This window comes from Moschus berezovskii, chromosome 15 (assembly GCF_049115385.1).
Source record: "Moschus berezovskii isolate FMDL1 chromosome 15, NW_MosBer_1.0, whole genome shotgun sequence".
NCBI classification, from domain to species: domain Eukaryota; kingdom Metazoa; phylum Chordata; class Mammalia; order Artiodactyla; family Moschidae; genus Moschus; species Moschus berezovskii.
This window is the reverse complement of record NC_142474.1, coordinates 67,693,656-67,721,339: the sequence shown is the minus strand read 5'-3', so window position 1 is coordinate 67,721,339 and position 27,684 is coordinate 67,693,656. Positions and strand designations below refer to the sequence as shown.

Genomic DNA, 27,684 nt, shown 5'->3' with positions numbered 1-27,684 from the left:
AGAAATTTGAAATTTTCACCACAGATTACTCTACCTGATTCCAATTAATTTCCACAGTCTTTAGCTCCATTTTGAGTGCTTGGATAGTGAAGTCTAGTTGCCGTTTCATTTCAATTTCTTTACTATATTCGTCCTCTTTTCTTCTTAACTCCTCCCTCATTTTTTCATATAACATACTAGCATTTCTTCTATTTTCTTTTTCTTGCTTTAAGGTGAATCTGAAAATTTTAGAGAGCTCTTCTTAGAAAATCATGGGATTATTCGCTGTTGCTGCAATAACTTTCGTTCCCTCTTCACAATGTTTAAAATAATAAAAATGGGGGGAATACAATGAAAAACACTTAATAATGATCACTGTTTTCATACAGAGGGTTAAGAATAAAATTGCATAAAACTTTGTTTTTATTTTGTCTTGACAAAAATGGTTACGTCATACATCTGTGGGTGGGAATGTAAAGTAATAAAACTTTTTGAAGAACAGTTTAGAAATGTAGATCACAAACCTTTTTAAAACTTCTCATACTTTAACCAAATAAGACAATATTATGAAAGAAAAATGTATTCAAAATGATTTAAAAAGGCAGAAATGAATTTATAGAAAAGATGTTCCTTGCAGTATTAAATAGAATACAGAAAAGTGAAAAACAACTGAAAGTCAATTTGGTAAGTAACTAATGGGATTTCCATTATGGTGGAGTCCTGTATGGTCATGAAAATGACGATTTGGAAAAATATACATTAAGTTATTAGAAGCATTCACTGTTAAGAATCTGCTATATTATTTCCCAGAATTTCACACTCCACAATGTTTTCTCTCCTGTAAAATCCAAGAGGATAAGTTAGTCCTTATAACACACCTACATCTCTGCAGTGTTATACGAAACAACAGTTCAAATATTTCTTTCAAAGCGAGATGTACGGTACCTCAAGCTGCCGAGTTCTCGTTTCCACTCCACTTTCTGATGCTCTAACTGTGACTTTACTTCTTTGGTTTCTGACAGCTCTTTCTGGACCCCACGAATCTCACTTTTCATTTCATGAATTTTTCGCCTAAGTGGTTCACAGTGGCTTCTTTGAAAATCTACTAATCTTTCATAGGAAAAACCTGCATCCTGAATTTTCAACAAGCTACCAGAATCTGCATGATGAAGAAAAGAAAGATAGAAACAAAAAAAAAACAAATTATGTGAGTAATTTTTGAGTATAAAGAACTGTGCCTTTCACTGTCACTCATCCAGGCACTGAACAAACAGTCTCTACAATGTGGAAGACATGATTCTAAGATCTGAAGATAAAACAGCCGCCCCTGGCTCTTGTTTAGCTTGAAGTCTAGGAGAAGAGAAAGACAAATCAAATAATTATGACCTCAGAGAGATACTCCAAGAAAAGAGAGTTCTATGATCACATAACAGAACCTGACACAGACTGGGTCCAGGAAGATCTCCCTGGGGAAGAGACGTCACTGAGAAATGGAGGAGGAGCAGCAAGGAGTGAGCGCAGCAGGAGGAACAACCCTGTGGGCAGTCTCCAGCTGCCACGTGTTTCCAACCAAGACAGAGGGAACAGCTACCGATTTATCTCCCTGAGTGCAGAGAGCAAAAACAACGCCAACAAAATGCATCAAACAATGATTTTCATGACAAAGGACTTCAGGGAATGAAGGACAACGATCCCGGAAACACATGAGGTTAGCCTAAGGAACGCCCCAGCTCACTGCCTGGAGAGAATTTCCAGGCCCCAACATGGGGAGCAGGAACGGCAGCTGAGTCCACCGGACTCCCCAAGTGGAGGTGATGAAGCTGAGAGTCTGGGGAAACCAATGCGGGCAGAGATCACAGGTCAGAACCGCGGAGAGGAGAGAGTGGAACACAGAAAAAGGACCCTGGAGATCTGAGGAGGGGCCCCTCGGGTATGAAGCAGAGGAACGAACAGTGCATGTGTGTGAGAAACCACCTGAGACCAGGGAGAAACCATCTGCAAAGACTACAGGAGACCGTGCCCGGTGCTCACTCAGTCCCAGGAATTCCATCTACTCTCATGAGCCGGGCTGGAAAAACTTAATGGCAACCTACTCCAGTATCCTTGCCTGGAAAAGCCCATGGATGGAGGAGCCTGGTAGGCTGCAGTCCACAGGGTCACAAAGAGTCGGACACGACTGAGCGACTTCACTTCACCAGCAGAATGAACAGGGTAGTCAGCAAGGTCTTGCCTCCAAGGCAGGAAATAATCAGCCCTAGCCCCAGGGCCCCTCTGGATGCACCTAACAAATCATGAGAAGCAAGAGCACAGAAGGATCTCTGGAAAACTCTCAATATTTGGAAACTAAATCACATGGATCTAAATAACCCTGGGATCAAAGAGGTAATGAAAAGAAAAAGTACAAAGTATTTTGAACTGAAAGAAAATGAAAACATTAAGACCAGCAGACATCTTAGGGAACTGACAATCTGATTCCAAAATTCATGTAGAAAGAAGGGTAAAAACTAAAACTAGATGAAACTACACAATTGTGACCTTTAACCACGCAGCAAAGGGAGGCAACAGTTGGGCTTTAAGCGAGGGGGTAGCATGATGAGCCCTGAATGTTTAAAAATAGGCAATAATTACAGTTGCTGTGCAGACTGAGGTTCTGCCAGGTGGAGTGGCAGGGAGAGAAGTCCTGAGATTATTTCAGTTACTCTAGGAGGAACATGATGCTGACCTGACCATGGGTGAAGGCACAGGAAAGAAGAGTCAACAGAAGGGACAGTGAGTGAGAAGGATCATAGGCCTGTGGGTCAGAGTATACACGCACTTTCATGTCCTTTTTATGCAAAACACACTTCTGAGATGCACAGCTCTGTAACATATCCCTGGCTCTAGAGCAGGACTGACAAGGTGTGCATCTATCACTACTCTATACACAGACAGGCTTTCCGTTAACATTTACACTGTGCTCCTACCTTTACACTCCACGTCGGGAGGGTCTACTTGCAACATGGAACTCATAGAGTAAAGCACGCCTCCATCCTCAGAAACAGTCTCAGAAGACTGAGTGAAGTCATCCAGGTTGTTCACGTAATTCATTTGTTCTTTGACCTACACATAAATAATACTGTCTCACAATGTCCTTAAAATATGTGTAAAATATATTAAGTGTACAGAGGTGATAAATCTCTTTATCAAAGCAAAAACAGACACTTCTTAAAAGAACAGATTTTTATCAAAAGGGTAACTTTATCAGTAGTGTTTCTAAATGATGTGTTCAAAGTAAAGTTCTCTACAACAAAGGAAGATTTTCTATTTTGCCACTATTCCTTTTACAAAGTATTTTTCACTAGGATAATATTTTTTAAAGTTCATTATTTTTTTACTATACCTTCTTCTTTTCATACGGTGCTTTTCTCGCAGGCCTAAAAAAACAAATAATTATAGTAAATACTCAAAAATACAAACAATACCTAAACTTTTCTTTTTTAGATAAACTCTTTGCATTGGTAAGTAATTTTCTATAAAAGGATGCAACAATTAGTAAGAGGAGCATTAAAGGACAAAGAAAATATATCAGTAATATTAATAAAGCATTAAATTTAGATCCAAGGAAAAGGAAAAACACAATGTTACTTGCGTTACGTGATAGAAAGCAGTATACCAGGGTTTTTTGCACCTGTCATTTTCAATAAGAACTAACTTTTATGGCAATAAAACCTATCTGGGAGATATTCCTTAAGTCCGTCTAAGAAAGAAACCCATTTTGAATAACCATGATATTAGCTTTTTGAGGACTTCCTAGGCAAATGCTATGCATTATTATAAGCACTTGACATGTCTTAAAGCCATTTTAATCCTCACAGTCATTCTGGGAGATAGGTATAAGAAGAAATGGAGCAAAGGCTGAGGAACTCGCCCAAGCCCACACAGCACATCACCAATAGACCCAGAATTCAAACCGAAATCTGGCTTCAAAACTGCTCTTCCAAAATATGCTGAGAAAGTAATACTGAAAGTCTTTTTAAGTAACATGATGGTGAATGAATCTATAGGATTATTCCATGCCTAACTATAACTATAAATAATAATTTCTGAATCTTAAAACATATTTCTCAAAAAATAAGAAGACCAGGTATAGGCAAGTCTGGAAATCTCCTTTCTATAAAGATTTGTTTCTCGTAAAGAAATTCATCAATAGGCATTCATTTAACCATTCTGCTGTTTCTTCATGCATCTGACATCCACTTATTGAGCACACAATATGTGTTAATGACACTCTTAGTACAGGAAGCATGGTTTTTGTCATTTAGATCTTTATCATCCAAAAGGAAGAATCTGTGAAAGATTGTTAATAATTTTTTTCTATTTTATATAAACAAAATCTTCCCCTTTTCCCTGGAATCTATAAACAACTATGAAATTAATATGATGTGATGTTTCAGAGTACCTTTCAAAAATCATAACTACTCACGAAGTTACTATTAACTAGAATCATCAAGGAATTATTAAATCCTATTCAACATTCAGAAAACAAAGATCATGGCATCTGGTCCCATCACTTCATGGCAAATAGATGGAAAAACAGTGGAAACAGTGTCAGACTTTATTTTTTTGGGCTCCAAAATCACTGCGGATGCTGATTGCAACCATGAAATTAAAAGACGCTTGCTCCTTGGAAGGAAAGTTATGACCAACCTTGATAATATATTAAAAAGCAGAGACATTACTTTGCCAACAAAGGTCCGTCTAGTCAAGGCTATGGTTTTTCCCGTGGTCATGTATGGATGTGAGAGTTGGACTGTGAAGAAGGCTGATCACCGAAGAATTGATGCTTTTGAACTGTGGTGCTGGAGAAGACTCTTGAGAGTCCCTTATACTGCAAGGAGATCCAACCAGTCCATTCTAAGGGAGATCGATCCTGGGTGTTGACTGGAGGGACTGATGCTGAAGCTGAAACTGCAATACTTTGGCCACCTCATGCGATGAGTTGACTCACTGGAAAAGACTCTGATGCTGGGAAAGGTTGGGGGCAGGAGAAGAAGGGGACGACAGAGAATGAGATGGCTGGATGGCATCACCGACTCTGTGGACATGAGTTTGAGTGAGCTCCGGGAGTTGGTGATGGACAGGGAGGCCTGGCGTGCTGTGATTCATGGGGTCGCGGAGAGTCGGACACGACTGAGCGACTGAACTGAACTGAACTGATTCAGTGTAGCCTAAGTGTTTGTAAATTCACAATTATGTAATTTCTGAAAATCTACGTGTGATAGAATTAACTTAAGTAGTCATCCGCGTATTCAATTATATAGGAATATTACACTTCAGAACCAATGAACAAGCCCTTCCCATAAAACTATATATGAGCAGAAGTATTATGTACAATTAGTTTACTGTAATAGTTCAAAGATAATGTCATACAATCAATAAGCTTTCTAATATTGGAAATGCAAATGAGATTAAATAAACTCGTCCTCCACTGGCTCATTTGCAACAGCATACATACTCTAAAAGCGCCCCTCTAAACATAAAACAAGAAACTCCTTTGAGCTTCACATTCCTCTTCAATTACCATCCAGTTCTTCATTGCCTGTCCCAATAATATTCCCCACGGAGCTGTTTACGTGTATTCACTACAGTCCAGCTTCCAAGGGGACTCTTCCCTGGAACGACTTCCAGCCAAAGGCACTGGTCCTCACCTTAACCTTTCAGCAACTTTCAACTATAGGTCGTCCACTAGAGTTGAGGAATGTCTTGTCTTGGCCTGTGCACTGTATTATGCTGCTCTATTTCCAGAAGAAGCACTCAGGGCTAACACCACTTGCTCTACAGACAGAGAATCTGCAGAATGTACCTGTCATCATCTTGATTCACTTTACTTTCATCATTCACGTGCAGCAGACCACCAGTCGGTGAATCGGTCTTTTCAAATATTGGTGCAATCACACAGTCTTCTGGTGTCCGTTTGTCATGGTTCTTTTCCTTTACTTTCTTCCTGTGCATGCCAGGATCGCTGCTTTTAAAAAAATTCACAATAAAACCAAAGTTTGCTAATAATTCAACTGATAAAGAATAAAAAAAACAATTCTTGTAAAATTCCAGCTCTTACCCATCGCAAGTCATTGATTAACTCTCAAAACCAAGCATATGCAAGAAAACAAATTCTTCCTTCAAACACAGATATACAATTATGATACAATATGATATGTAAGAGTTGACATATGAAAGTCATAAGTGGAATAAGGAAAGATTTACAGAAGTGAAGAGAGGAGGTCATGAGAGACAGAAAAGGGAGAAAATCATTCTACTTGGAGATTCAAATGCGAGCACAAACATCAGGCACAGGGCATCTAGGTTGTTTCCTGGGAACCTGAAAAGTACAAAATACATGGATGAAAGTAGAGAGATGCATCTGGAAAGACATTGTGAAGAACCTCAAGGGCTACACTGAAAACCTGGAGTCCACTGCCTAAACACCATGACTCTTAGACATGGGAGTCATAATTAGATTTACACTATATGTTTTGCTTTGCTTCTAAATATAATAATGGTGAATTTAGGGATTTTCCTGGTGGCCCAGTGCTTAGGAGTCCACCTGCCAATACAGGGGGCACCAGTTCAATTCCTCGTCAGGGAAGATCCCACATGCCGCGGTGCAGCTAAACCCGTGCTGCACAACTCCTGAAGCCAGCACCCTGGAGCCCAGGCTCAGCATCAGGAGAAGCCACCACAATGAGAAGCCCAAGCACTGCAGCTGTGAAGACCCAGCGCAGCCAAAAATACATTAAAAAGAGAATTCAAAGAAAAAAGTAACACTTAATTTAGGTGGCATTTTAAATGACATGAGGTACATATACCATGAAAGAAGAAATCAAGGAAATATTTGGCCAGAGTTGGGGGAGTTTACTTTTAAACCACCCACACGGGGGTGACAAGAGCATCATGGCTGAAAAACAGGTGCCTCATCAGCTCTCCTGCCACCAACAACAATGTGGCCTCCATCCATGGACACACTCAAAGTGCCAGGAGGAGGAAACTGCCAACCAAGAGTGCTCTATCCAGAAAAGCTGTCTTTCAGAAATGAAGGAGAAATAAAAACTTTCCCAGACAAAGCAAACCTGAGGGAGCTCAGCACCACTAGTCTCGCCTCATCAGAAATGCTGAAAGAAGTCCTCAAACTGAAACGAAAGGATGTTCATTAGTGACATAAAATAAATTTAAATATACAACACACTGGTTAAGGCAAGCATGCAGTCAAATCCAGAATAGTCTAATACTGTAACATGATAGCATGTTAACAAAGTAACTCTAGTATTAAGGCTAAAGGACAAGCGTATTAAAAATAGCGATATCCCTAGTAAAATATAAAATGTGTAAATCACAAACATTAGTTCAAGTTAGAAACTACTTTATAGGAAAATAACAAATGACCTGATGTTAAAGGTTGATACAGAAAAATCTTCATTCTCCGGAGCAGGAAACTCCTGGCTGCTGTTTCCTCCACTCTTTCTCTGCAGATTCAACCCACTCTCATCAGCAGCATCGCATTCGTTGTCTGATACTTCCACTTCACTACTTTTGTGCTTTTCTTCTTGAACCTTTAGTGAAAGTTTGACACTAAGAATAATTGCTACTTCTTTATTATAAGGATCTTTGTTTTCAATTTTATTATTTGCCTCAGCATTTGCCCTGAATTTAAGTGATAAAAATAGTTTTGTGCTTATTTTACCACTTACAAGTGCCTGAAATTTTTGTAAAATCTGCTCCTTTCTGTTTGAGGAAAAGAAACAAAATTCCCAAAATTTCAAAAATGGCTTTCTTCATAAGATGCAATTATTCACATTTAGTCTTCCCTATCTGACTGGCGGAGACAGAGAAATAAAAAGACAAAGACACAAAATCTGTCCTCTTCAGTCTTTACCACCTGGATTTTCCATTAAATAGCCAGATGCAGAGGATGTGACACCTTGGTACCTCAGGGACAGAAAGAAAACATTCTTCTTTCTGCACTAAAGCTATTCTTTTCCCTCTGCCTTTTACAATTCTTTTTTTCATCTGGATCCGGGAGATAACAAAAAAGTGATGGTGTTCACTGAAATATATGAACCAAAGTTTACCGAAATACAAGGAGCAGAATGAAACTGAGGAGTTATTAGTGTGGAATTCTGGAATACAAGTAATGCTTCCCAATTCCACATGCAATAACCGTCAAACCTTACAGCTAGAGGGTATAGAAATAATTGCCTACTGTCGCCCCACTATTTACCAAACACAGCAATAAAATAAAAAAAAGTTTAAGGTTTTGTTCAAGCCCCTAAAGTGGCACTCCCTAGCATTTTATGGCACCAAAAGAAATGATACAATTCTGTAACCCTGAATGTGATAAATAACCAAATGAATTCATCAGATTAATCAGATGTTAAAAGTGTGACTTTGGCACAGTATTTTTAAATGCCTTAGTTGGGGATAGGGTTCATCTCTTTTTTTTAACAGGAGAATACATAGTTTGTTTTTTTTCCCTTGTCTATTGTTCAAACTCAATCAAAGCACCTCTTACACAAAAAAGCAAACAAACAATTTTAAAAACCTATTACTGAAGAAAGAAAAATCTCACAGTGTCTCAAAATTCAGTTTTCTCCTTTGGAGATAAACAATTTTTTTTTCTGTTTTGCTGAGGGTTTATACTACCTATGGGCTTCCCTGGTGGCTCAAATATTAAAGAATCCACTTTCAATGCAGGAGACGTGGGTTGGGAAGATCCTCTGGAGAAGGGAACGGCTACCCACTCTGGTATTCCAAGGACAGAGGAACCTGGCAGACTACAGTCCAAGGGCTCGCCAAGAGTCAGACACGACTGAGCAACTTCCACACACACACACACACAACCTATGTGACAAATCAAACATGTCAAAAACTACATTTTAGTAAAAAACATAATGGAAAGGTCTGTCTCAAAATAAACAACTGAGAGTGGTGAGTAAAGCACATGCGGGAGTGCATGTATTTGTTATTAAAAAGATCCTGAAGCAGCCATGCTGGAAATCTAAGTGCCCAGTGACTGTGGAAAGCAGAGAAGATCGCACATATTCAGCCACAATGAAGAGATTAGAGAGAACACGTGTTTATGTCCCTTCTCTCAGTCACTGCTTTCTTCCCATTCTATGGAAATACAACATATTTAATCCAACAGAGAACAGAGTTCAAGAAAAAAAGAACACTGCAAAACCCTAGCTGGTCACACTTCTTAAGCAGTTTCCTTGGTGCTTCTTCTGGCTCAGAAGACCACATGGTCCACAGCTCAGTGAGTCTCCCAGCCCACATGAAAGACTGACAGAGACAGAATTAGGTATTAGATTGACTGAAGGACAAAAGCCATGAAAACTGTCTCCTGAATTCCTATTACTGAGATGGCAGAAATAATCTATTTCTACACAATTACCTATTTAGATGACCCTACTTTATTCATAAGTGGAAAATCAAGTGGACCAGACCATTGAGAAAGAGAAAAACCAAAGCAAGAGCAAATGAACCTCTACCTCTTTTGAAAGTTGCATTTTCTTTTTCCAAAGCCAGCATCTCTACTTGTAACATGCCTATTTCATTCTTAAATCTCTGCACATCCTTCTGTAATTCTTCCTTTCCAAACACTTTGGATGCTCTGTGACTTTCGGTAAAGAATTCCCATTTTCTAATTTGAGTTCCATGCTTTTATCCTTACTAGCACTACAATTATCCGCATGCAGTGGCTTCTGGAACCACTGTATTGGTTTGTTTTTCTGATCAGTATTTGTAACAACAGCAACAGGATTTGTAACAACTGAGTACCGTGACTTTTTATTTGAATAATGTGTTTCATCTTCCCAGAGTGGACAAGCCACAGACTAGACTGATGTGTCTGTCTGATGTCTAACTTCTGATTAGTAGGATTTTGCCTCATATTTTGTGACATTTGTATCTCAAACTCTTGGTCTTATTTCACTTCAAATGTAACTATCGGGTCTCCTACTTTTTCATTTTCTGTATCATTATAAAAACTCTCCTCGATGTTGAAACACACGTGTTCAATGTCTAGTTGATCATTTTCAATGTCTACTTTATTTTCAGTGAAACAAAGCTTTGAAGATGACCAACAAGCATATCCCAAGGACCCAGAGTTTACAGACAACGGAAAAAATTTTCGAGACTGGGTTCTTTTTGTTCAGGAAATGCTTGGAATACTAGAGACACAGATACTCCAAATGCATCTTTTCCCTCACAATCAAATATATTATTTGTCATATTAGGAGATATTTCCTTTTTGTTTATTCCTTTTTTAGGGTTATCACATAATGGATCTTCCTTAGGACAAACAGTAATTTTGTATTTCTCACAAATTTCACCAAACTTCTGCTTTAACTCATTTGTAATGGGTTTTAACTTATCTTTCCATTCTAATTTGCCTTGTTTGATACACATATAGTATGTGTATCATACAGTTTAAACCAGAAATTGAAATTTACAGTTTTACATACCTGTGAATGGTTCTTTTCATCTCCATCAAGTTTTTCTTGTGCTTCCTCTGATATCATTTCCAAGTCTAGTTCTGCTGAGAAATCTGTATGTTTAGTTAAAATTACTTAGAATGTTTAGATAAAAGACATAATCTTCATTTAAAACATAGATCTAAAACATTGTATCAAATGACAGATTAAATCAATCTTAATCTTCAGCTGAATATCTACTTCTTTGAGAAATACTTCCAATGACCTAAAAATTTCAACCAAATCCTTTGGGAAATACCAGATGTCACCAGGTTACAGGCACACAAACAGCTCAAACATTCATTCACAGGTTCATCCAAACATCAGTGAACAAAACAATCAGAAACCAAACAAAATTTCAAAATACAGGACAGACATATAGAGTCACAATACATTCTCTTCTCCACTTCATAACTGGAGCTTTTTAACAACATGCCAAGCTTCAGCTGCAACATCCTCATGGTTTACAAAATTCCTCTTTTTATGCTTTTATCAGTTTCTTAATCTGAAATGCTTCCCTGTACTCTTTTGACAAGTTACTTTTCATCTTTTAAGACTCAACCTGCTTTGTGAAGTTGTCTTTGATTATAGCTCTCTTTCCCCAGATAAACAGCTGTCCCTTTCCTTGTAGCTACCTTAGTACTTCAAAGATTTTTCTCGTGTATCTTTCTAGATTTTCCTAGTGATAGACACCCATCTGAACTGTAAATTATTTCTTCACATGTCAATCCTCTTGGCTCCTAAACTGCAGAGGACAAGATCTAAAAATCACCTTGGTATAGACAGCCAATGGGAATTTGCTGTATGGTTCAGGAAGCTCAAACGGGGGCTCTGTATCAACCTTGAGGGGTGGGATGGGGAGGGAGACGGGAGGGAGGTTCAAAAGGGAGGAGATATGTGTATACTTATGGCTGATTCATGCTGATGTTTGACAGAAAACAACAAAATTCTGTAAAGCAATGATCCTTCAATAAAAAAATAAATTAAAAAAAATCACCTTGGTATAAATAGCCTTTATTTCTTTTATTCAATAATTACTTCTCGAGTTTCTGCTCAGTACTAGATACCGGAGTTTAAAGAAAAATGTAGATAAAAGGTGTCAGGGATGGCCTTTCTGGAGATAACGCCTGAGCACAGACTTCAAGGACACAGAGGGCAGAAGAGGGAGAGAACTTAAGGCTGCAGCAAGACGGGAAGAAGTGCACGGACAGCAGGGCAGATGTTTGTCAAAATGCAGGGACAGGGCTGACCATGTCAGCCAGCCCTATCGCTTCGGGGCAGAGAGACGGCAAACAATGGAAACGGTGACAGACTTATTTTCCTGGGCATGTAAATCACTGCAGATGGTGACTGCAGCCATGAAATTAAAAGACGCTTGCTCCTTGGAAGAAAAGATATGACAAACTTTGACAGCATATTAAAAAGCAGAGACATTACTTTGCCGACAAAGGTCTGTCTAGTCAAGGCTGTGGTTTTTCCAGTGGTCATGTAGGGATGTGAGAGTTGGACCATAAAGAAGACTGAACGCCAAAGAACTTATGCTTTTGAACTGTGGTTGGAGAAGACTCTTGAGAGTCCCTTGAACTGCAAGGAAATCCAACCAGTCCATCCTATCCCAAAGGAAATCAGTTCTGAATATTCACTGGAAGGACTGACGCTGACACTAAGGCTCCACTACTTTGGCCACCTGATGTGAAGAACTGACTCACTAAGACCCTGATGCTGGGAAAGACTGAAGTCAGGAGGAGACGGGGAAGACAGAGGATGAGAGGGTTGGATGGCATCACCGACTCCATAAACATGAATTTGAGCAAGCTCTGGGAGATGGTGAAGGACAGGGAAGCCTGGTGTGCTGCAGTCCGTGGGGTCACAGAGAGTCAGACACGACTGAGCGCCTGAACAGCAACAACAACAGGAACAGGTGAGGGGGCGTCAACAGCAGCTCAGAATTCCAGGGCAAAGGACAGAGAGAGAGAGATGAAAGCATCAATGTCGCTTTAAGAGGGCTAGACATTAAAGTGATTTAGAGTGTTTCATGGTCACGTGTGCTTCTGAGATTGGTGACTAGACGCTAAGAGAGGGATGAAACTGAAGAGCACACAAGTAAAATGAGGAAGATGAATCCGAAGGCGTTAATAGTGGGGAAACAGGTGATGCGGGCCTGAACTGAGGGAGTGTTTCCAGAAATATTTAGGATATAAAACTTTCAGGGTCTAATATAGAATAAATCTTTAAGAAACCAACAAATGTACAAATCCTGGGACCCTGAAGGAGTAGATTCCGCTTGTTATTTTATAAAAGGTATCGACTTAGAAGAGAAACAATCACCATGAACTGACTGAAGTTGCTTCTATTTATTTTGTGGTTTTTCCTATTTCACACCATCCAGTGTTGGAGGGACTCGTGTAGCCGTTTTATTTGAATCTGTGTTTCCTGGACTTACCAAGCTCACGGAGAAACAAGAGCAAATGACTCAGTTGTATAGATTAAAAAAAAAAAAAAGACAAACACTTTGAGTTTAGAGCTTGCAGTCACTATTCTAGGAGATAACTGAGAATGTTTTGTAAATGCAAAGTTGAGGATAGAAACCAAAAAACTACAGAAGTGTAAAAAGAAACAGTGTATAATTTCTTACTATAGCCGTGACCACATGATTGATTAAAGGCATGAAATTAATTAGTATTTATGGACAACACGTTATTAGACGTGGTCACTCAATAGACTGGGCATCCTAGTAGAATCAGAATTGATTTTCTGTATACTGCTTTTAAGTGATACAGCACTCCTTCAAACCAACATCCCTTGTGAACTCTTAATTCATTACAAATAATAAAACAAGCTGATTTACTCTGTGGACAGAGCTGAGAAGTAGGTACCATGTAGCCAATTTCCCATGACTCCCATTCCCACTGGGAAAGCCAATTCTAAAATATACGCAGTCATAGAAAACACAAGAAATATTTTAATATTTGGTTTCAGAGCTGCTTTTGCAGTTATACTGAATATAATGTTAACTAATACTTATGAGTTTAGAGCTATATAAAAATATTGCTACAAAGTCACATTTTGAGAAGGCAGTCTAGATGTCTACCTAGGTCTCCCAACTAGTCCCAGAGTTCTAAATATAATCCTGCTACTCACTCTCGGGTGTATGCTAAATACTAGCCAAAATGAACTTACTTTCTCCTAACTCTCTTTATTATTTATTGTATTACTACGGTCAGAGGGAGAATGCAAACATCTTGCTAAGAGGTATTTATTGGTATTGGCTGTAGGTTGCATGAAAGGAGCCAGCACAAGGTAGATTTTGCCACAAAATCTCTACTTTGGAACCGTCAGAATGATGGTAAGGCCGTGCCCAGGTGGCACATGGCTGAGTGCTCTGGGCTTCTGCATTACCTTGTTTGCTCTTTTTGTTTTCCGGCAGCTGAGACTGGCACAGGTGATGGAGCCTGGAATTCCCTACCAGAAACACCGCCGCAATATTTCTCTTTATTTTATCTATTATGGTCATCTGTCCAAATCCTGTGGATGCTGACTGATTTTTGCTCGTTGATGGTGACATCAATGACGACTGATCATCAACTTTCAAATGCCCAGCTCTCTGACAAGCCTCATTACTGAGGCTCAAAGCAGTAGAAGCCTCATCTGAAAAATGTGAAAACAAAGTCTCCATTTACTAGAATGTGAGTAAGAATACATCTCTGGCTAACTTGTACAAAGTCTTTCTTCAGAGAATCAGTTCCTCCTCTCCTCTCAGACTCACTAGTCCTTCCGAGCTTATTGTATCTCATACGTCACTGTCATGAAGAGACGTTAACTAGTGTATCTCATTTCTTCTATTTTTTAATTTTCTAGTATTACTTACTTTGATTCACTCAATTTCTATTACATAGTCTGTATTCCATAAGAACTTTACTAATAATTATTTGTTTTCAACATACAAATATTTTATTAACAAAACATATGTCTAACTTAGTTTACATTTAATTATGCCTTACAATACTGTATGCTCTAGAGACCATGGTTTTTAAAAACACTTTTAATGAATAGTACTACTTTAATTAATGGTACAAACCTAGACAACATTAAAAAGCAAAGACATCACTTTGTCGACAAAGGTCCATACAGCCAAAGCCATGGTTTTTTCCGTATCATGTACGGATGTGAGAGTTGGACCATAAAGAAGGCTGAGCACCGAAGAATTGATTTTTTCAAATTGTGGTGCTGGAGAAGACTCTTGAGAGTTCCTTGGACAGCAAAGAGATCAAACCAGTCAATCCTAAGAGAAATCAACCCTGAATGCTCACTGGATGGACTGATGCTGACACTGAAGCTCCAATACCTTGGGCACCTGATGTGAAGAGCCGATTCACTGGAAAAGACCCTGATGCTGGGAAAGACTGATGGCAGGAGGAGAAGGGGGAAGCGGAGGATGAGATGGTTGGATAGCATGGGTGATTCAATGGACGTGAACTCGGACAAACTCCAGGAGATGGTGAGGCACAGGGAGGCCTAGCATGCTGCAATCAGTGGGGTCACAAAGAGTCGGACGTGATCAGCGACTGAACACCACCAACAACTACTGTAACTACAATGAGACGGTCTTCCTCAACTTATCAGTATCTTCAGAACTGACTTTTAAAGCCGTGGATAAACATCCTAAACTTATACAGGAAATGATAGCTTTGTGGGTCACTAATTGTTTCCATGTGAAAATAGGATAACTCTAGGACCACACTGATCCAAAGAGCACAGAGCACCATTAGGCAAGAATGAACGCCACACAGAAATATTTATTTTTAAAAAAAGGAACTGTCAGGTCTTAATCTCTTAAGAGAAATCAAGGAAACAAGCAAGAAATGTAAAAGTGAAACTTTAAATCCTGTGTCAGCACAACAGCCCCTTTATCATTTCACATCCAACCACGTCAATGGTTTCAAATGATGGTTCTCAAGTGTGCCCTGAGAATCCCTGAAGTCCAGAGACCCACTGGGTCAGGGGGTCTAAGAGGTCAAAACTATTTTCACAGTAACACTAAACGTCACTTCCATTCGCATTCTGTTCTGAGTGCACAGTGGAGCTCTTCAGAAACAGCATATGTCATATCAAAACTCTAATGACTAACGGAATTAGCCATTCTGATCGTGTGTGTCGTATTTTATGTTTTTTAGTTTTATCTTCCAGGAGTCTCTGGTGGAGGCGAGGGTCGGCAGTGGCCTGCTGCAGTGTTCATGGGGACACTGAGTGCAGCAGTGCCAGCGTGGGACCTTTTGAAAGAGGTCACCATTATCTTCATCATCTCCACCACAGGATGGCCCCATAGGTCAAAAAACAGGGAGGGAACACAGCCCCGCCCATCAACAGAAAATTGGATTAAAGATTTACTGAGCATGCCTCCGCCCATCAGAACAAGACCCTCAGTCAGTCTCTCCCATCTGGAAGCATCCATAAGCCTCTTATCCTTATCTATCAGAGGGCAGATAGAAGGAAAACCACAATCACAGAAAACTAACCAAACTGATAACATGGACCACAGCCTTGTATAACTCAATGAAACTATGAGCCAAGCCGTGTATGGCCACTCAAGATGGACGGGTCATGGTGGAGCGTTCTGACAAAATGTGGTCCACTGGAAAAGGGAACGACAAGCCACTTCAGTATTCTTCCCTTGAGAGCCCCATAAACAGTAGGAAATGACACAAAGACAGGACACTGAAAGATGAACTCCCCAGGTCGGTAGGTGCCCAATATGCTACTGGAGATCGGTGGAGAAATAACTCCAGAAAGAATGAAGAGACGGAACCAAAGCAAAAACAATACCCAGTTGTGGATGTGACTGGTGATGGAAGTAAAGTCTGATGCTGTAAAGAGCAATATTGCATCGGAACCTGGAAAGTTAGGTCCATGAACCAAGGCAAATGGGAAGTGGTTAAACAAATGGCAAGAGTAAATGTCGACATTTTAGGAATCAGTGAATAAAATGGACTGGAATGGGTGAATTTAACTCAGATGACCATTATATCTACTACAGTGGGCAGGAATCCCTTAGAGAAGTCATCACACTCAACAAGAGTCTGAAATGCAGTACTTGGATGCCATCTCAAAAACAACAGAATGATCTCTGTTCGTTTCCAAGGCAAACCATTCAATATCACAGTAATCCAAGCCTATACCCTGACTACTAATGCTGAAGAAGCTGAAATTGAACAGTTCTATGAAGATCTACAAAACCTTCTAGAACTAACACCTAAAAAAGACGTCCTTTTCATTGTAGGGGACTGGAATTCAAAAGTAGGAAGTCAAGATACACCTGGAGTAACAGGCAAATTTGGCCTTGCAGTACGAAATGAAGCAGGGCAAAGACTAACAGAGCTTTGCCAAGAGAACCCACTAGTCATAGCAAAGACCCTCTTCCGACAGCACAAAAGAGGTCTCTACACATGGACATCACCAGATGGTCAACACCGAAATCAGACTGATTATATTCTTTGCAGCCAAAGATGGAGAAGCTCTATACAGTCAGCAAAAAGAAGACAGGAGCTGACTGTGGCTCAGATCATGAATTCCACATTGCCAAATTGAGACTTAAATTGAAGAAAGTACAGAAAACCACTAGACCATTCAGGTATAACCTAAATCACATCCCTTAGGATTATACAATAGAAGTGACAAATAGACTCCAAGGGATTAGATCTGATAGAGTGCCTGAAGAATTATAGATGGAGGTTCGTGATATTGTACAGGAGGCAGTAATTAAGACCATCCCCCAGAAGAAGAAATGCAAAAAGGCAAAATGGTTGCCTGAGGAGTCCTTACAAATAGCTGAGAAAAGAAGAGAAGCTAAAGGCAAAGGAGAAAAGGAAAGACATACCCATTTGAATGCAGCGCTCCAAAGAATATCAGGAGAGAAAAGAAAGCCTTCCTCAGTGATCAATGAAAAGAAATAGAGGAAAACAATTGAATGGGAAAGACTAGAAATCTCTTCAAGAAAATCAGAGATACCAAGGGAACATTTCATGCAAAGATAAGCACAATAAAGGATAGAAATGGTATGGACCTAACAGAAGCAGGAGATACTAAGAAGAGGTGGCAAGAATACACAGAAGAACTATACAAAAAAGATCTTCATGACCCAGATAAGCACCATGGTGTGATCACTCTCCTAGAGCCAGACATAATGGAATGTGAAGTCAAGTGGGCCTTAGGAAGCATCACTACAAAAAAAGCTAGTGGAGGTGATGCAATTCCTGTTGAGCTATTTCAAATCCTAAAAGATCATGCTGTGAAAATTTGGAAAACTCAGCAATTGCCACAAGACTGGAAAAGGTTAGTTTTCATTCCAATCCCAAAGAAAGGTAATACCAAAGAATGTTCAAACTACTGTACAATTGTACTCATTTCACACACTAGCAAAGTAATGCTCAAAATTCTCCAGGCCAGGCTTCAACAGTACGTGAACCGTGAACTTCCAGATGTTCACGCTGGATTTAGAAAAGGCAGAGGAACCACAGATCAAATTGCCAACATCTGCTGGATCATCAAAAAAGCAAGAGAGTTCCAGAAAAACATCTTCTTCTGCTTTATTGACTATGCCAAAGCTTTTGACTGTGTGGATCACAACAAACTGGAAAATTCTTAAAGAGATGGAAACGTCAGACTGCCTGACCTTCCTCTTGAGAAATCTGTATACAGGTCAAGAAGCAACAATTAGAACTGGACATGGAACAACAGACTGATTCCAAATAGGGAAAGGAGTACATCAAGGCTGTATATTGTCACCCTGCTTATTTAACTTGCATACAAAGTACATCATGAGAAATGCTGAGCAGGATGAAGCACAAGCTAGAATTAAGACTGCCGGGAGAAATATCAATAACCTCAGATATGCAGATGACACCATCCTTATGGTAGAAAGTAAAGAAGTAAAGAGCCTCTTGATGAAAGTGAAAGAGGAGAGTGAAAAAGTTGGGTTAAAACTCAACATTCAGAAAATTAACATCATGGCATCTGGTCCCATCACTTCATGGCAAAAAGATGGGGAAACAATGGAGACAGTGATAGACTTTAATTTCTTGGGCTCCAAAATCACTGCAGATGGTGACTGCAGCCATGAAATTAAAAGATGCTTGCTCCTTGGAAGAAAAGTTATGACCAACCTAGACAGCATATTAAAAAGCAGAGACATTATGTTGCGACTATCAGTCCATCTAGTTAAAGCTCTGGTTTTTCCAGTAGTCATGTATGGATGTGAGAGTTGGACTATAAAGAAAGCTGAGCACCAAAGAATTGATGCTTTTGAACTATGGTGTTGGAGAAGACTCTTGAGAGTCCCTTGGACTGCAAGGAGATCAAACCAGTCCATCCTAAAGGAGATCAGTCCTGAATATTCATTGGAAGGATTGATGCTGAAGCTGAAACTCCCAATACTTTGGCCATCTGATGTGAAGAACCAACTCATTTGAAAAGACCCTGATGCTGGGAAAGATCGAAGGCTGGAGGAGAAGGGGACGACAGAGGATGAGATGGTTGGATGGCATCACCAGCTCGACGGACATGAGTTTGTGTACGCTCCAGGAGTTGGTGATGGACAGGGAAGCCTGGCGAGCTGCAGTCCACAGGGTTGCAAAGAGTTGGACACGACAGAGCGACCGAACTGAACTCCAATATAGTGAACATCAATAGACAAAAACAGAAGTTCCTTGAAATTCTCAATAATTTTTAGAGGTATAAAAGGAACGTAAAGCCAAAAACTTTCAGAATCACTGTTTTAAAATATTATGTCATCAAATAGTCATTAAAGTATGATTACTTCCCCTACTTCTAATGATCAAAGACACCACAAACTCACATACACAAACACACACACACACACCATCTGCTAACCAAAACATCTGATAGGCCAACATTCATCTGTGTAACAACACTAAAATGAAATAATTATAAGCCGTAACACAACTGACATATTAGCAAGTGAAGCTTTACTCTAGGTAAAGGTCAGAGATCAAATAAGCATTTTTGGACACTGGAAAAATCTTAGAGTCTAATAATTAATCTCTGAGAAATCCTGAGAAGCATAGAGGTTCCAAACTCAGAACTTCAGGGTATCAAAACACATATGGAAACATTTTGAGTTCAAGCTTACCTTTTAAAAATTTCTTATTCTTAGGCTTGTACCTATCTTTTTTTTCAAAACACAGATACCAACAATAACATCTGGATTATGTATGTCAAATTCTTCAATTAAATTTGCAAAAAGAAGTTAGGAGTATGAAGACAGCACTTCAAATATTTCAGTGTCCCTCTTTCCAGAGTTTAGTGTGTACTGCAAAATTTACCTGAAATGGATGTTTGTAAATCCTTCATTCCGACTGTTGTACTAGGAACAGAATCTTTCACTAAGACTGCAGGCTGAATGGGTTTGGAAACAAATTGATTAAGAAATAATGTACATTTGATACAATCCACAGTTCATAATTCAAGATAAAAACATACATGTTTTTACCTTCACATTAGGATATTTCCCAGGAGAATCTAAAAGGCAAAAGGGACACAGAGTTAACGTCATGTAAACATGAAAGCCAGCTGCACATTCAGGCAGAGTTAGGACTCAGCAGAATCCTCACACTCAGCCTTGGCAGTGAACACATTTGGTTTTAGTGTCTTGATTTTAGGGGTATGTTAGGACACCAGCAAAACAGACATATGAATCCACAATGGCTAGTGAAAAAAAATAGAAATACAGGTTTAACAAAACATGCACTTAAGATTTCAAAAGTAACATTACATTTTCAATGACTTTATAAAATATTAAGGTGCACACAGACCAATGTTAACATGATGACTGATGAGAAGAAAACTGATCTTAATCAGAGGAGCAAATCATGACCCCCAAGAAGATAAACATGAAAGCTGATGGTAAAATGCACCAGTATATCTTGAATGCAATGCAGCAGCTATCGTTTACACCATTATACGACAAGTATTTATCATGTTCTTCAATCTTCCCAGTCATTTAAGAAGTACACAATGGGATGACAGTTCACCAGAATGTATAATTCATTTCTCATCAGAGAGAGTAATGAACTGATTAGCTTATATATACACTTGTAGAAAAATGGCTCATAAAAATATTCATTATTTTCCCATATCCATGTGGGCTACTGGTATGTCTACATGTCTTGGCTCCTCTAATTTAGCCATCTTAAAGTTTCTCAATCCACTCATGGAAGAAGATATATAAAAAACACATCTAGGAAATAATGTATAGTAAATTCTCAATACTGAAATACAATTATCAAAAAGGAAATAATAAATTTGCCACAGAATTATTAGGTATTGAAAATTCTGCATGTTTCAAAATCAGTGTAGTATTTATTGAAAATATTTCTAGCATTTATGGAATGAACCCTATTAACCTGTGTTGTTTCAAAACTTAGTTTGGTTTGATACATCAAGCCAATGTTTCGAAGGATTTCTGTAAAACAACTTTCAAAAAATAAGCTATCTTAAAAAAAAATGGTCATTGTCTCCATATTCAAACTAATCTAATTTGAATAACAAATACCAATACAACACATATCTTTGATGCCTGAGAGTTACTTGGAGTGGCTGGGGTTTCCTCCACTTCTAGCACCCCCTCCCACCTCCAGTATTCTCTGGAGCAACAATGATCTTATCTCTTTTTCAGTGCAAATACACTGAAGCCATTGAGAAGGAGTTCCTTCAAGTTTCCTCAACTCCAAACTCACCTCCCTAGGGCCCACCTTCCTCCCTTCCTCCTTTCAGCTGATTCTCTCCTATCCAAAGGGTAGGAATCTCTGGATCTGGGGTCTTTATTCTTCCCCCTTACATTCTTTCTATGGATCAGCCCCTCCACTTCTTTTTCCCTCCTTGCTTAGCAATGGTATCTTACAATTATAATTGCTGCTTCGACTCTTTGCTTCCCTCTGGCTAGAGACACGCTCAGAAAGAAAGACAAAAATAATGCTTTTCCTTGATCCTGTTATGTCCTGCACTATCCAATGTTCTTCCAGATTTCTCAAAATGCAAGGCTACACCCTTGCTACTCGGAGAGCTTGTCAGAAACACAGATTCTCAGACTTCCTGCTCAGCATGTGCACTTCACACAAGGTCCAAAGGCGACTAATTAAAATTTGAGGAACTCTGGTCTATACGGAGTCTGCTTCTACATTGAAAGTGAAAGTCACTCAGACTTGCGACCCCATGGACTGTACAGTGCATGGGATTCTCCAGGCTAGAATACTGGAGTGGGTAGCCTTTCCCTTTTCCAGGGGATCTTCCCAGCCCAGGGATCGAACCCAGGTCTCCTCCATTGCAGGCGGATTCTTTACCAGCTGAGCCACAAGGGAAGCCAGAGAATACTGGAGTGGGTAGCCTATCTGTTTTCCAGAGGATCTTCCCGACCTAGGAATCAAACCGGGGTCTCCTGCATTGCAGGCAGATTCTTTACCAACTGAGCTAACAGAAACGTCAATTTAATTTATTCTCCTGAAATCTTAGCCTCAACTTCCTCACTCTAACACTCCCCCCTAAAGTGAAACCGCATTACACGTTGGAAACTTCCCAGTGGACTATGAGGCTGTAGGTTCCTTGATCTCCCTATCACGCCCCCTGCTCACTCCTTCTTTCCAGTTCTGTTTTGTTGGCCTATGTGACACCATCCTATAAAGCAGCAACATTTCGTATGACACCAATTTGCAAACATTTACAGCTGAGCACCAATGCCCGTGCTCCTCCACAGAGGATAACACACAGCTCTGCAAGCCCAGGGTTCGCAACCCTGAATGCCTTCCTAACAAAAAGTAAAACAGTATGAGGGGGAAAATTCTGCTGTTCTTCTCTGACAAGTTTTGGTGCTGGAAGCTCACTTCAAATTCATTATCCATGTCAAATACTCTTCCTTTATCTAAAGACCTTTATTACTTATTGCCACCTTCCCCCACAGACCTGTGCTTCCTTTCCTTCATTTTCTCCCTGTACTCTCTGCCTCTCTCATCCTTCATTCCCTCTTTCCTCTTATTTCTTGACCTTCCTTAGGTTGTACAGTACCTTGAAACAGAACTAATAATTTTGGGGGGTCATGTGTCACATGGAATCTTAGTTCCCTTACCAGGGATCAAACCTGCACCCCCTGCATTGGAGAGTCTTAACCGGACAGAGTCTTAAACATTGGACTGTGAAGGAAGTCTAGGAACTAATAACTGAGCTAGTTAAACTGGATTCTCAATGTAATCTGTGGCTGACACCTGATAAGATACTCAATTTCCCTCCTCGTCTTTTTACTCACTATGTCTCTGACAGGTGATTTTCTTTGGTGATTAGAATATATCAGCAGTCCCATTTTAATTCAACGTTCTGTCAAATGACTTTTCTATAAAACACAGTTCTTACCTTCCACTTGTCCATTTAGTGTCTTTTTTCTTCTTGGACCAGCAGCTCCAGATAAACAATCCACATAATTCTGTGGAAGGCTCTCAGAGATACTCTGCGAAAATTAATGTTAATGAGTTGCATGAAGATTTCCTAATCCCTTTTGAAGAAAATACCCTACTTTTAAAAACTGCCTACTTTGAACCCAGTTAAGACAGGTTTTGCCAAGATCCCTTAGCTGCTAAGTGGCAGAACTGGTTTCAGAATGCTGAGGAGAATGTATGGCTTCAAAAGAAATATTTAATGGAACACAAGATGGAGTTAAAAAGGTCAACAACTTTTAATCTGAAATTCTCAGCTCACAATTGGAGGACACTGAAAAATATAGTGTAATCTTCTTCTTATCACATATTTCTTATTTATTTCCATGTTATGCAGGACCTCAGTCCTCAACATAACTCAAGTGAACTTCTACATCCTAAATATTAAAAAGGGAATATAAAAATAAGTCATATTTTCAGAATTCAGATTTAACAGATATATTATGTATATTACCTGTAACATTATATATAATTCCATTTGTCTCTTCACTTATTCACATTCAAAAACTATTAAGATGGCTCTGACATTCATGACCTATGCTACCTGCTCCAGGAGATGCACAATTGTTTCCTGAACTTCACTCATTTATACTGATACAGGGTCTATAAGATGAATATTTCAATAAGAATAATACAAAATTTCTGAATTCTGAAGTTTCAGAATGTGACACAAGGACTTTGAGTAGGTTTTTAAAAAACTACAATAGAAAAAAAAATCTGAGGTTGTAAGTTTTATCTTACAGTTATTAAAAGTCTCTGCTTCTACAGCTGGTTATTATTTTAGGCAAAACATGTATTGTTCAATGAGATGAAGAGTTGGGAATATCCCCTTAATGGAATGCTTTAGAAAACACAGTGGAATCCCTTTATAGTATGGATTTTGAGAAACAGAATTTTAATTTCTAAATCTCCAACATATCAACAATTATTTTAGTCTTAATGCAGAGCCAAAACAAAACAGAGAAAGAAACAAACAAAAAAAAAACCAAACCACCCTCCTAACAACTCTAAGAAACCAAAATAAAGTGTCCAGGGGGTGGGGGTGGGGGGCGAAACTAGATGATATAGGCTATATAGTTTTGGAACTGAAAGGCTCCAGGAAGATTCCATGATCATTACACTAAGGAATTATGTCCACTAAAGATAGCGTTATGAGTATTACATAAGTCATGTCTTTATGGTTTAAAATTCACAGTAAGACTCTTTATCCTTGACCAAATTTCATATTTCCTCCATTGTGGGAAAGCTTTTCCCAATACAATTTTTCTGTCACTATGGATTTTTCAGCCCATTTTTTTCTTCACCCCACCTTCCATATTTACCAAAGTAAAAAAAGAAATCAACTAGTCATATGTTTAAAAAATAGTTTGCTCTGACCAATTTTCCACTGTAAACATAAAACAGTGAGAGGGACACCACTGCTGAATTTTAAGAGTAAATGCTACATGAAACTAAATTCAGAGCACAAAAACTAATTTCACAACAGAACAGTTTACCTTGGTTTCAGAATCTAAGAATTCATCATTTGATGTAAGACATAAATCATCATTGGAAAACCTTTAGAGCAAAAGCAGACAACAAAAATGAGTGAAAACATTTTTTTTAAAACATATTTTGATGTGGACCATTTTTAAAATCTTTATTGCATTTGTTGCCATGTTGCTTCCGTTTTATATTTTGGCTTTTTGGCCCCAAGGCATGTGGGATCTTAGCTCCCACGACCGGGGATTGAACCCTCACCACCTGCATTGGAAGGAGAAGTCTTATTAACCGTTTTAACCACTGCACCCCCAGTGAAGTCTCCAAAACAGTCTTTAGTTACACCTGTTTCTGCTTCTATCTTTCCCAATCTATGAAATGTCTAGTTAAGGCTCATTCTTAGTTTCCATAACAAAGAGTGACAGCCGATATACTGGCAGAGCCTGAAAATAATTTTTCACCAAGTCCTAATAGGTGAACTTAAAATCTAATTGATGGACTGACATAACTCTTGTTTGCCCAAACTGGAATAAACCTGATGACTTAAAACAAAGTGGAAGGATATGCTGCTCCTTCTCCATTGTCTGTCCCTGGTTCAGAGACTAATCTGTGTCCATCAAAAATAGCAGTCTTGGTTCTTCAGCAGGGGAAACACTTACTGAGAAGGCCCCACTTCTCCCCTTTACTCTAAAGGGAGTACAGGAGTTCCCCGCAATGTCTGAAACTTAAAATGGACACAAGTCAAAGAACTACATTATATCTTTAATTTATATGCTACATGGGTACTACTCAATCTCTGCTGAGGAACACGAGAGTGGACATGGGAAACAGGCAGGCCAGCTGTCAAATCACAGGTCAACTCATTTTAACCATGGAATCACGGGTCAATTCATCAACCTCCCCGAACCACAGTTGGCTAATTAAGTAAAAGCAGGACACAGCTACTTTACAAAGCTGCTGTGATGACTCTATGAGGTCACAAATGTTAAGCACATAATGCAGTGTCTAACCTAGAGTAGAACGCTCAACAAACATTAGTTTCTCTTCTCCGTGTTCCCTTACTTAAACATACAATTTTAAAACTTCCATAAAATCCTACCTGCTTAAAGAGTCTTCTTCCGAACGCTCATCCACTATTAAAGAAAAAAGCAAGACACATTTAAAATCAATAAAAGAAAAGTATAGAATATTAAAACCTCAAGACTGATGTTCTGCTTAAAAGTATTCCTTCCGGACCATACCTGGAGACCACACTAGAGGGAATAGTGACTGTACTATACTCGCAGGCCATTAATGCCTAAGAACCGCGCCTCTCCTTTATAGTCATCAAATGCAAAACAGAAAAAGAAGAAAGAACTGATGTTTACAATGACCATAATCCTAACCAAACTCCAGGAGACTGACAGAAAATGGTATTACACCATTAATAGAGTCAGCACTGTAAGCTGACAATGGCACACTTGAACAGCACAGTGTTTCTGGACCCCACTGCCTGGAGTAGTGAACAGAGCCTGCAGGTGTCTTGCTGGGACATGAAACAACTTCTCTGGCTCTTCAGTTCAGGATGGAAACGCCCTGTCACAGGGAAGCCTGGTCTACAGGCGCTGAACTTCAGAGTGTGGTAAAACATGAGAAACAAAGTCTTCCTGGTCCTATTTCCAGACGCAAGAGAAGTATGAAAGATGCAGTGATTCCAGATTTAGAAAGAATAATCTCTTGAAAGGGAGGTAGGGGAGGGCAAATGGGTAAAGGGGGTCAACTGAGGGGTGAGGATGGGGACTAGACTTGTAGTGGTGAGCATGCAGTAGGGTACACACATGCTGAACTTTTTTTTTAAGTTTTAAATATATATATATATATACACACACTAATACATTTTAAAAGTATAATCTCTTGAGACTCTCTGCTTCCATTGCTCAAGAGTATCTGGACCACGCAGAGCAGGATGGTCCAAACAGTGCTGTGCTCCACTGAGGGACATCATTACATCAATCCTCCCCATTAATGGCAAATGCTGATAGAAGTCATGCTTTTTCAGCTTGGAAGGCATACATCATCAGATCCGAAGCTGATGAACAAGGGGAGGGAGGGAAGGAGGGAGGGAGTGATGGACTCCGGTGCTGTGGCACAACATTTCACATGTGTCGTCATGATCTGATGCTGGAGGGATGACTCACATGCAGTGACCCCACGGGGAAAGGAGTCCTGCCAGCTCGAGCCTGGAGGGCAGGGGGCAGTGATTTTTAAATGTTTGCGCTCTGTGACATCAGAACAATGCTTAGGACATAAAAGACATTTGACAGTTATCTCTTTAGTGAACAAATGAACAAATAAATAAGCATGTCTTCTTTGAAAATTTTGTTCAGAAAAATACAGAAAGTAACCAGGGACAACTCTATTCTATTCTTAGCATATTGAAAACCAAGACTCTATGTCATCTCTGTATCTCCTCTGACACATTAAACCAACCGACAGTTCTTTGATGGAACTGTATGTTTAGTCACCAAGTCATGCCCAACTCTCGTGACCCCCATGGACTACAGCTCACCAAGCTCTTCTGTCCATGGGATTTCCCAGGCAAGAATACAGGAGTGGGTTGCCATTTCCTTTTCCAGGGGATATTCCCGACCCAGGGATCGAACCCAAAACTCCTGCATTGGCAGGCAGATTCTTTACTACTGAGCCACCCTTTGATTAGATAGAGGTTTACTAAGTTAAAGGTGTCCTCAGATAGCTTGTGTAATGTGCTAAATGCCACAATGAGGGGACCTAACACTGTTTTTGTTAATGTGAAGCATTTTTAGTGCTTTTATTACAAACTGCAGAGTCCCAAGTTCATCTATTTGAAAATCTATTATGATAATCTTTTAACTGATGGCAAGAGAACATCTTGTTCTTTCAAAACTATACTGTCATGACAATTATCCAACACAGAAGTAAACATTTGGCCCTAATTAAGTCAACCTATCTCACTCTTTTTGGATCTTTAAGGAATTAAGTTGGTAATAGAAACCTTGCTGGGACAACTATAGGCAAAATAACTGGTTCTCAACAAGGCATTGCTTTATTGCCTTCTGTACTATTGCTAAGTATCTTTCAAAAATAATCACTCACTGGTATGCTGCACACTGGCTCAGCTTTGCAGTTCCTATTGTTTATCATTTCTTATCCTACCAGGAAGGGTTTTTGAGGTTCCCAGTTTTAACGATGGTAACTTTTCTAGT

The 27,684-nt window shown here is 39.4% G+C and overlaps 1 protein-coding gene across 1 annotated transcript in view; it reads right to left on the bottom strand.

Moving 5' to 3' along the window:
- Nucleotides 1–27,684, bottom strand: part of LOC129556177 (ankyrin repeat domain-containing protein 26-like) — a 59,296-nt gene that overhangs the window by 19,379 nt on the left and 12,233 nt on the right. The window contains exons 7-19 of the mRNA XM_088844182.1: nt 25,560–25,593; nt 24,478–24,538; nt 22,902–22,995; nt 19,993–20,021; nt 19,826–19,898; nt 10,479–10,561; nt 7,399–7,565; nt 7,086–7,145; nt 5,822–5,980; nt 3,359–3,392; nt 2,943–3,078; nt 925–1,138; nt 35–218 (exon numbers count right to left, since the gene is read on the bottom strand). Coding sequence (XP_088700308.1) covers nt 35–218; nt 925–1,138; nt 2,943–3,078; nt 3,359–3,392; nt 5,822–5,980; nt 7,086–7,145; nt 7,399–7,565; nt 10,479–10,561; nt 19,826–19,898; nt 19,993–20,021; nt 22,902–22,995; nt 24,478–24,538; nt 25,560–25,593 — 1,328 coding nt within the window. The remainder of the gene's footprint in view (nt 1–34; nt 219–924; nt 1,139–2,942; nt 3,079–3,358; nt 3,393–5,821; nt 5,981–7,085; nt 7,146–7,398; nt 7,566–10,478; nt 10,562–19,825; nt 19,899–19,992; nt 20,022–22,901; nt 22,996–24,477; nt 24,539–25,559; nt 25,594–27,684) is intronic.